General features: G+C 46.1%; 1 protein-coding gene across 1 annotated transcript in view; it reads left to right on the top strand.

Moving 5' to 3' along the window:
- CSPP1 (centrosome and spindle pole associated protein 1) overlaps window positions 1-10,525 on the top strand; it is a 35,944-nt gene that overhangs the window by 18,808 nt on the left and 6,611 nt on the right. Inside the window, exons 16-24 of the mRNA XM_010144037.1 lie at window positions 1-64; window positions 391-511; window positions 2,371-2,518; window positions 3,065-3,214; window positions 5,232-5,344; window positions 6,266-6,415; window positions 7,567-7,704; window positions 8,504-8,608; window positions 9,619-9,703. The exon at window positions 1-64 is cut by the window's left edge and continues 1 nt beyond it. Coding sequence (XP_010142339.1) covers window positions 1-64; window positions 391-511; window positions 2,371-2,518; window positions 3,065-3,214; window positions 5,232-5,344; window positions 6,266-6,415; window positions 7,567-7,704; window positions 8,504-8,608; window positions 9,619-9,703 — 1,074 coding nt within the window. The remainder of the gene's footprint in view (window positions 65-390; window positions 512-2,370; window positions 2,519-3,064; window positions 3,215-5,231; window positions 5,345-6,265; window positions 6,416-7,566; window positions 7,705-8,503; window positions 8,609-9,618; window positions 9,704-10,525) is intronic.

Here is a 10,525-nt window from a genome sequence, read left to right as displayed (position 1 = left end):
CAGGAATGCAGCCCACGCCTAGTCTGGATCCTCCTGTGGGCCAAGCCCCAGCAGAGCAATCTGTGTAAGTATTATTCATATGAGTTGTTTGTGTTTACTGTATTGATGAGCTTTTCATGCTGGGAGTATTTTCCTGACAACAGATACACCTTTGAAGTGAAGCGAGTTAAAGACAACTCTGAACTTCTAATTAAGAACTTGTTTAAACAATAATTCAGTGAACTCCCGTTTTTGTATGGATTTATGAGAATGTTTGAGATAAGCTGCCAGGCTGTGGAAAACAGCAGCTCTTAAATATTGCAGGCAGAGTTGGGTTCTTCTTTAATTTTTTTTTAAACCCCTCTGGACCCTATGACATTTTTCTTTTATATGTGTGGTTTTCTAATTCAGAGGTAACATTGGACAGAGGAATACAGGAGACAGACAAAGAAGCATAGGAGTATTTTCTGAAGAAAAAACAAAGCCTTCCAAAGAGGCAACATTATCTTATCAACAAGCATTACAACAGCAGGTACTGAGTGACAGAGCTTCTGACACTTTCTTCTTTTACTCGTTGACATACAATGATTATAACTGTAGTGCTCTTTCAAACATATTTAGTTTACAAGTAAAAAGCCTTCTTAACTCTGCCTTCATCACTTCCTTCCTCCTCTTCCTCTGACCCTGCCTTAGCCCCGTTGAGCTCCTCAGGTGGACAGCCTGCTCTTGCAGTTTTTGTCACAGGCAGAGAGAATGTTAAGACTGCCAGCAAGCAGATGAGTTCCAGCCATGGAGCGTTCTAGAATTATTTTCATAAACAGGAGAACCTTAAGACATAAGAATCTTAAAAGCAGCAAGCTGGATTGCTCTGACATCGCAGCTGAGAGTTTGCTGTTGAGTGTTATTGCTGTAACTCTTAGGAACAATCTGATTTCACTGAGTGTTCCGGGATCATTTGGATGCTAATTCACAAGCTCCCCTAATGCTGACTTCCTGTGTGTGAGGTGGTGTCTCGTCTCTTTTCAGCTTCCTTTTCGATAGACTGGACACATTTCCTGAGTCTCCTGTCTTCTAGAAGATGTCCCAGTCCCTCACTCATTTTAGTGGCCTTGTGCTGCTGCTCCTTGTGGGAGTCTGTATTTACAAAATGTACTTGATCATGATAAGGCATGTTATTTCAGAAGAGATTTTGCTAGAACCTGGTTCAGTGGCACTAATGTTTTCTTACCTTATTCCTGTATTTCTTCAGTGGAGGGAAATAATTGCTATAAAAATATTCCAGTCGTAATTGTGATTGTGCGCAGGGCTAAAGGAGAGGCTGCCACTTGAGGTCAAATTAAGAATAAAGTGAACGTTGCGATGAGTGTCTGCTGCTGCACCTAGGCTTCTCCAAAGGCATCTTCTCACTGTAGTCTTACGGAGTAAATTTCATCTTGCCGTAGGAGACACGGCGCAGTTTGATGTAGAGTTCTGGTGCTGCCACAGTAGTTATGCTGCTCACGGCTGGAAGCCAACAGGATGTTCTCTGCTGCTTTTCCTACAGGCAAACCTGCCTGACCGTTTTTTCTAGTCAGTCCCAGGGGCAGGATGGGTCTTTGTGCTGACTCATCTCTCTTACGACATTGTCTGACTAGTTGATAAAGGGCAGTGTTTATCTAATGCACAGACGGAACAAACCTAATTAAAAGTCATCAATGTATTTCAAATACATAAATAGAAGTGCAAGTTTTAAGAGATTTGAGAGAAAGATGGACTTTTTTTAACAGCTGCTCTCTTTGTAAATGCTACAGTAAACTATTAGAAGACTTAGTTATTTAAATTTAACCTGATTTTGAAGAACAGGAAGAAAAAACGCCTGAACAATTCTGCATTATTTGTATACATCGTCATGTGCTACTGTGGAAAACCATTTCCTGGATGCTTAGAATTGTGTAGCAGTCTGTTCGGGTGTTATTGTTAGGAGTCTGTCTGTATCTCGTGTCACCTCCAGTCAATATTCTGGTTAAACGAAGGACACTGGGTTGAGAGCAGCAAGCGCTGTAGTGTGGTGGAGTGTTGCCTGTTTAATTTCCAGGCAGCGCAAACTTCTGTATCAGCTGCTGCTCCAGAGATACGGCAGTCCAGGGCTGCTGAGCTGCTGCTGGTATCAGATGTGGACGTGTCTGGGTCTTGGAAGTCTCACAGAGCGCGTCTGCGTGTTCCTCTGTGGCTGTGCACCGCTGGACATGCCCGTTCTGACGAGGGCTCAGTGTGCTGCCTGCAGTATAGGGATCTGCTCGGCACAGGGGGGAGTGGGTGACGACAGCCTCCAGCTTGCTCCATTGCCTCGTCATTAAAGTTACACTGAACGTGGTGTTCTTATTCAACTGACTTTGGTTTGTTTGGTTTTAGATAAGAGAGAGGGAGGAACGACGCAGACGAGAGAGGGAGGAGAAGGCACTCTATGAAGCCAAGCTAGCAGCAGAAATGAAGAAGTACAGCCCCTGGGGGAGAGGTGGTGGTGGGGCTCCTCTCCGAGACGCAGAAGGAAATCTGATAAGTACGTGTGCCGGAGTTCCGGGTTGTCTTTTCGGGACTGGCGTTCCCTTGCTCCTGTAAGGGCTCTGTCAGATACGTTACTCCATGTGCCCTAATGCTGGCAGCCTCTATTGACAAACAGACCTGCTTGTTTCAAGCAGATGCACTCTAGCAATACTTGAGTCGCTCTGAGTTCTGCAGAAGCACTGAGTACGATGTGAACAACATGGGAGCCCAGCGTCTGTCAGCTGGAAAGCGGAGGCACAGTGCCATAGTAAAAGGGGTAGGAGGAGAACAAGCCATGAGAATCATCTGCAGTACAAACGGGCTGAAGCCTGTGGTAAAGACTTTTATTTAAATATTTTCCAGAACCAGGTTTTTTTAATTGTCCCTTTTAAAAAAATTCTTCCTTAAACCTCTAGGCTTAGACAGCTCTACTTGTTCCGTAGTTGGTGTACACAGGAAAAGTGGAGTCTGCTCTGAAATCCCTGTGTTTTTGAGAGTCTGTGGTGAACGTGCCTTTTATGAGACTAAAATACCATCAACAGTTATTTCCCCTTTCCTTTAGCGGACTTGCATAAGATGCACAAGCAAAACGAAGATGCATATAATAATCCAGTGGCAAGACTATACGAAGATAAAAGGGCTGTTGCACCTGACCTAAGTTTGGCCTCCCCGAGACCTGAGAACACAGAAGCATCTACAAATAAAATAGCAGGTTTTTAAGAATACTGTATTACAGCTCTAATTATTTTTAGGTCTTAGCAACTGAGTGATTCTCTAGCTTCTTCGCTCACCCCTTTCTAGTAGTCCTACAATAGTGTCCATGCTCGCTACCTGCCAAGTCACTGTCTTCTTTCCTGAACTGCTTCGCTCCTGCCACTGTGTGCACTGAAGATGAACCTTCTCCCCTGTCTTGTCCCTAACAACAGCTGTGGACTGTTGCAGCGCTGCCCAGGCAGCATCAGGGTAGTAGTTCTCCAGATTCAGTGGTATCTAATCAAATCTTGATACCTATTCTACTTTTAAATGACAACTATATAGTAGGAGAGAAGGTGGAATGAAAGCAGGAGGAGGTCTGCAGAGGTGTGATGTTACAGGTTAAGATGTAATTGGTTAACTCTAAGTTAACGAGTTCTAAAAATTTCTGTGTAGATTGGGTACGTGGGCAGCCCTCTGGCTGCCTCCAGGTGAAAGGGATTTTATTTTCCTGTTAAAAAACCTAGTGCATCTTTCTCTGCCTGTGTTCTGTGAGAGCTGTGGTTCTCCAGATGTGTCCCTAGTCTGGGATGGGCAAACGCCAGGACTGGTGGTGGTCTCCAAGCCAGTTCTGCTGCTTTTCTTTCTCCATTCTTTCTTGTTTCTTGAACTGTTGCACTTCTCTGTGAAGAATTACGTGGATTTGGGGCTTGGATCTCCTTCTCAAGATTGCAATTCAGTCTCCTGGCCACTGGCTGTAGAATCATTTTTGTTGTTGTTGTTCCTCTGTCCGCCCCCTCTTGCTCTTTCTCCTTAATACAGTGTGTATTTCACCAGCTCCTAAGACCTGAGACAGGCAAGGCCAATAAAGGCACAATGCAGAACAGCAAAGAGTCCCCCGTTAGATCAGTCTTTGGGGCCGAGGGGTGGCACAGATCAGTGATGGGAACTTGAGAGTCTTGAACTTCCCACTTGATTAGTCAGGCAGTAAAGTGGCTTTGTGCAGGTTGTGGTTGTCTGGTTTTTTTGTTTGGTTTTTGTGGTGTTTTTTGTACACCACCCCATTAAGAGGAGCCTTCAGGACAGGAACTTACTGTGTACTAACTACTTCCTTGGTACTGTCCGCAGTAACTCGTCTGTCTTGTGTCCTTGCCTTTGAAATGGTCCTTAACTTTATTCTGCTTTTTTGCTTAGAATATGTCCTTGTGTAGCAAGTCCATCCTCAGAGGGCCACATGTAAATGTAGTGATCCTTTGAGAGGACCCAAGCAGAGATTCCATGTAAGGAAAACATACAGCTCTTGCGCATCCTTGAGGCACTGTCCTTTGGAACAGACGTGAAGCAAGTGAACGTGCTGCATCAGCTGAAGAGTTAACGCTACTTACTCTGCTTTCCCTTTCCTTCCTTCCTCCTCTGCTTCCTGTCAGGATCCTGCTCGGGGTGGTGTCTGTCTCAGTCCTCCTGTCGAGCTTTTGGGACTGTACGGCTGTGATGTGTCTGTAACTCGGGGCTAAAGACCTGACACTTAAAACTCCATAGTGTGGAAGGCACCTTTACTGGCAGAATTAAATTTTCTGAGTGCTTAGAATTTTATTTTTGGGACTTTGTGGAGGTTTTTTTGTAGCATTCATGGATATTTTACATCAATATTTGTTCTGTTTTTAAAGTGAATAAACCTACAGAACTACACGTGCTGATTCAGAGTATTGCAAGGAGTAAAGTTATGAGATGTAAAACCTTTACTTGTAAGTTAATTGGAATGGCAATGTGTTTAGATACTAAACTGTAGGTCGGGTAGTAGAATATATGACTTTTATAGGTGGTATTTTGTAAAAACACAGCTGGCTTGGCCGTGAGTAACTGAGCAGTTTAAAGCTGCCAGTCCGTGAGGCAGACAACGTAAGGCTTTTGATCCCAGCTGTTATTTTCAGCTATAGCCTCGAGTTTTGAAACAAGTGCCTGATGCCCTGCTGCTTGACTCTCGCTTGCTGTCTGAAGTTTGCTTTGATTTTTAACTTCCCTCTCTCCCTGCTCAGGTTCTCCCTTTGCACAGACCTCTCCTTTTGCTCGAGGTAACGTGTTCGGTGAACCGCTGTCTTCACAGCAGCTGAAGCGACAGGAGTCGTACAAGAACTTTCTTCGTCAGCAGGTGAGTGGGCGCGCCAGTCACCGTCTAGCTAAGTAAACTTTGGAGGGAGGGAGGACAGTCAGAGTGAGTCCGCGGGTGCTGCTGCTCTGTCGGAGCCAGTTCTGTACACGGGAGGTGTACGGAGAGCTGCGCGCTACTGAGTCCCTCAGATTTTGCCTTGCGTAAGAAATGCTTGCAGAAGCGATGGTTAATGTGGATTCTGTTCTTGTTTGTAAGTCCAGCTCTCTACCTACCCTGCCGAGTTCTCAAACTGTGAGTATGGTACAAATTTGTGTACGTACATACGTAAAGAACCAGGGATGTTTGCCCTCGGAAGTCTGTGTGGTACAAGTGCCTGATCATCAGAATGGAGAGACCGGTGGGGCAGTGAGGATGAGCAGTGGGGCCTTCGTAGTCGTGAAGGAGTACAAATGTCAGATGGTAGTTTGCGGATCTCTTGAAAGATCAAGGTCTCTTCCATGTATGGTGCTGCCAAAAGGCGTAAGGAATGGGCAGACCTTTGGCTTCGGTAGGTCAGCACCGCGTCTAAAAATATTACAGTTATGGAAAAGAAGGTAATTGCCGCGTCTCTTCTGTTTTGGCTTCTCACCTCCCGTTACTAATCGGTGAAGAAAAGTCTTGTCCCAGCACATCCGGAGTAGAGTGGCTGTTAGGAAGTCCTCGGGTATTTTTAGTAACATTTAATAATTACCCTCTTTCTGGAGGGCGGTTCAGTACCTAGTGGCCAAAAAGAAATAGTGAAACGTCATCTCATTTGAAAGGAGTTCTGAAGCTGAAGCGTAAGGCTGGCCCTAGAACTCTTCCAGTCGCTCCGTGCTGTCTGTGCTTGCGGCAGAGGGTCCTGCCAAAGGGACTCGGGTGTTGCTCGTCAGATTACTGCTGGCTGTTGACAGCTGGATGCTGCTTTGCTTTATTGTCTAGATCGAAGAAAAGAGGCGCAGGGAAGAAGCAGAGCGAGAAAAACTTAGAATTGAAGAAGAAAAAGAAGAAAAACGACTAGCTGAGCAGAGGATGAGAATTCAAAAAGCGTACGAGGATGAACAAGAGGAGAGAAGAAGGAAAGAGGAGAAGGTGTAGTATTCTGAAGCTCGGCTTTTTCCCTCCCTCTGTAGTATTTTGTGTGCTAGAAATTAAAGCGAACTGGAAGTGTCCTGTGAATTGGGCTTTGTTTCTAAGAGGGCCTGCATTAGCCAGAGGAGAGGTCGAGCACGGTGTGAGCTGGATACTTGTCCCGCTCTCTGTGGCACGCTACCACCCAAAGTCCCGTCGGTTCTTTAAACGCGGATCGTGTTGGTTTATGTTTGACAGTGGTGCTGTCTTTGCTAAGGGGAGTGGTTTGTGAGGCCAGGAGAGAGCTGTGACAGAACTGTGGATTGAAAAACAAAGGGGCTTTCTGGTCAGCCTGTTAAATCTCCCTCTCCGGATAATCTGCATTTGAGTGCCGCTGTACAGGAAGGTTTTGCAGTGCCCTTCTGTGAACTGGTCAGTTCACAGGACGTACTTCGAGATGTTGTGAAAAAATGCCCAGCAGATCCAGTGACCGCTTCTCATGGCGGTGATCTTGTGATGTAATTCAAACCCAAAAGCTTTATTTGTCAGGTCTGGAGAATGGAATGAGTCTGCATAATCTCATAAATAATTGTAGGCAAAGGACACAAGGCCGTCCGAGATGGGAAAACCTTTCAGTACCCAGCGGGATTATGAAAGATCTGTTCGAGATGGGGGTCGTCAGGGTTTCTTAGGCAGAACACTTAGTGTTCGTTCTGGATTCTCTTCTCTAGCGTGAGCAAGTGAGTTGGATGAGTCTCGTCTTCTGGGTAGTAGAGCTGGTCTGGTGGAGCGTAGGAAGCCGGCTGGTATCTTGGCTTCTCAGACACAAGACTTGCGCCAGGATGTCACCTTTCTCTGGGCTTGTGGTAGGGTGGGGCAGGTGTGCAGTGTTCTGTTTGAGTCTGAATTTTTGGACTCCTGCAGTTTACCTGAACTGGCAGCAGATCTGGGGAGGCAAACGGGTGTTTCCTGGGGCTGTCCGTTACATGGCGGTAGCGGAGCCACGGCCGCAGACGGTTACTATGCGTGTGGCATCAGTTTTAAGTTGAATGTTTGAAGTCAGCCTAATGAAACAGGCTTTCCATTTCATCCTAATCACTTTGATGTGTAATTTTAACTTCTCAGACAAAAAACTTTAATCATGTTGAGTCTTTTTTATGTTTGTGTTACAGAGAAGATTAAAAAATAAAGAAATAATTCGATTAGATGAAGAGAGGAAAAAAGAGACAGAAAAAAGAAAAGAAAAAGAAAAGCAAGAGGAACAACTTAGACAATATTTTGAGAAAGAAAAGACAGAAGAGGAAAAGATGGTATGGTTCAGTGATTTCCTAAGATACAAGTACCTCTGCACTTTAGAAATAACTGTGTTTTAAAGCAATGGTGCGATTTCTTACACCCCTAGCTGCAGCGTTGTTCCCCTCTTAGCTCATCAAGCCGTGGAATTCTTAGTGCGCACAGAGAGCAGCTGATTGAAAAATCAGCCCTGCTGCAGTGGAAGCTTACCTTGCTGATCGAATTGGCATCAAAAAAGGAGTAAACACAGGACAATGAGGAGCCGGCTGCGCTCCGTAGTTGGGTTTTGTCTCTACTCTAAAGTACCGTGGCCCTGCTTCTGCTGAGGTCTGACTAGAAATAAAAATGAAGGTGGTAATTGAGAGGACTTGGGGAGTTGTTCACCTTTAATGGAGGGGTCTTTTAATGTGTTGCCTTTGACCTGGGTGATGTAGTAAGTTCATCACCTTGAATCCTGACAGACAGTCTGAGTAAATTACAGAACTGTCTCTCTCCTGCACATTGCTACGTGTCATTTCTCTAAAATAGGTCATGTAGAAGTGTCCAGAGGAAAAAAAGATAGGTAACTTAACCATAAATTTAAAAACTGAGGTCATAGGGAAAACATTTTAAAATTACTATAGACAGAAAATAAAAGCTCTTGAAATTTTCGCAGTAATTTTACACGGTTAAGAGTTGAAAGCAAGTTAAGTACAAAATAATTCAATTAGATAAACAAAAGCAAATGGAGAGTATTAGCCAAGCTTTTACTGTCGAAATCCTAGTTTATCTGGAACCCGCAGGGATGTGGTTTCAGTCTAGCTTTGCTCCGTGCAGGTTTCCAGGCAGCCTTCTCCCGTCGTTGCTGCTCCTCAGAACAAGCCCCTCGGGGCAGAGGAGAGGATCCCCTCTGCCGGGAGCCAGGCGTCTGACCCTGCCCAGGTACCACCCGTGCGGCCGCACCTCCTGCGCCATTCACAGGGCAGCGTCCGACACCCCGCCAGCCTCGGCGCGCTGGCCAGCCCGTGCTGGCGCGCCACGGACTGGAGACAGTCGCTACCTCAGCCAGACTTGTAGCGCTGAGACTGAACACTCAGTCTCGTTCGGAGTACTGAAGAAAGTGTGGCGTGTGTTTATTTTTTCCTGTGGAGATGAGCACCTCATTTCTGAGGGTAGGTCCTCGGTCCAGCTTGCACGGATCCAGCAATCTCAAGGTTCAGGATACGAAGGTTCACATCTAGCAGCTCACTGTGCTCACCAGGGAAGAACTTAGCTCAGGCACGAGGTTTGTTCATTCCTAGCTGCAGCCGTTATTGTTTTATCTTTGGTTTTGGAGGTATGGAAAGATAACAACTCCTAATACGCTACTTCTCTGCAGCACAGTAGTGCTCCTGAGACCACTCGTTTCTTTCACTTCATTTGATCTTCCCGGGAGTGATTATTTTAAAAATAAGTTTCCCCTGTGAAGAGTAGATCAAATGATAGTCTGTGATACTTGAATCTCAGGCTACACTTCTGGCTTGTTATAGGAAATGTTTTTTTACCAATTGTCTGTATGAACTGGCTAAAAATTTTCAAGGTGATAATTTACAGAATACAGTGCGTTTTGAGTAAGGCTTTAAAGCCTTGTCTGAAACTGTTGCTTCCCCTTGAAGTTGGGAATGCCCTGGGGAAGGGTCAGTTTGTGCTGGGTCGTTGCAGGGTTTGCGGTAGCTTTGTCTAGATGTCCGAGTAATGCATGAGGTGTTACCGTAGTGATTTGGATCCTGCATTTAAAGATCGGGTTTACAACCCCTGGGGCATTAGCAGCCACCGGGTTACTAGTCTGTCTGCCGGTAGTAGTGGTAGTTAATGTAAACTGGACGGAAAGTGAGGAAATAAAGCGTACTGACGTCTGCTGTATTTTCTTCCCTTGACTTTTATTAATGTTTCCTATTCACTGTGATCCCCAGGATCCTCCACAGCCAAGGGTTGCTCCACAGCCAAGGTCTCCTTCTCCGCCTGTCCCTGCTAGAAGAAATCAGCTGCGTGCGTTCGGTAGGTGTCGGTTACCTCTGCTGCCCGCTCGCTTTCTGTGACAATGACGATGTTCTCGGTCACAGTTCTCTCTCTGGCCTGCAAAGGGAGAGGCTGAGGACGTTTGCATGGCTGTGTGGGTGTTCCTAGCCTTAGGGTTGTCAGTGTACGGCGGGCCTGACATACTACTACAAAATAAAATTCAGGTATGGAGTGTCTTCATCTGGAGATACGTTTTTGTAAAAACGCTGACAGTGGATTAGTCTGCGCGAGGCGTGCTGGGTCTTGCAGTCAGGACAGTGGTGACCTCCGTGATGGCACATTGCAGACTGGGTGAGGCTTGGGTTGGCCGAGTGATGGATTAGACCAGCAATGTATAGAGCATCTGAAATGTGGCTCCCAGCTTTCACTGGCAGTTCTAGAATGGCGACACGCTGGAGGATCCCCTCTGCTCTTTAGATGCTGGTTATCTGGGCAACGGGTGCGTGGACATCAGCAGTTTTTCCTTTGAGTGTTTTACTCGTTTTATTCCAGTGTAAAAGAAACAACGTGTGGGGTTAACAGGAAACGATGTCCTACGGGTGCGGACCCCAGCAGCCAGCACCGGGGTCTGCTGGGGGGAGTGCCGGCTCTGCTGCTGGCTGCGGGGCAGAGTGGTTCTTCACGCTGCTCTGGGAAATGGCGATGGGCTCAGACCATCTGTCCTGAGGAGACAGACGGGAATTGAATCTTGTGTTGGGCATTTTTCAATAACGCTTGTCTGCCTGCTGGGTTCAGAGCTGGGACTCAAAGTCAGTAAAATACCAAACTTATTTGGAAGACAAGGGCTGTACGAAGCCGCGC

The sequence above is a fragment of the Buceros rhinoceros genome, unplaced genomic scaffold (genome assembly GCF_000710305.1).
Source record: "Buceros rhinoceros silvestris isolate BGI_N320 unplaced genomic scaffold, ASM71030v1 scaffold9139, whole genome shotgun sequence".
NCBI lineage: Eukaryota > Metazoa > Chordata > Aves > Bucerotiformes > Bucerotidae > Buceros > Buceros rhinoceros.
Note: the sequence above shows the minus strand (reverse complement) of the source record. Positions and strands in the feature narration are given on the sequence as shown.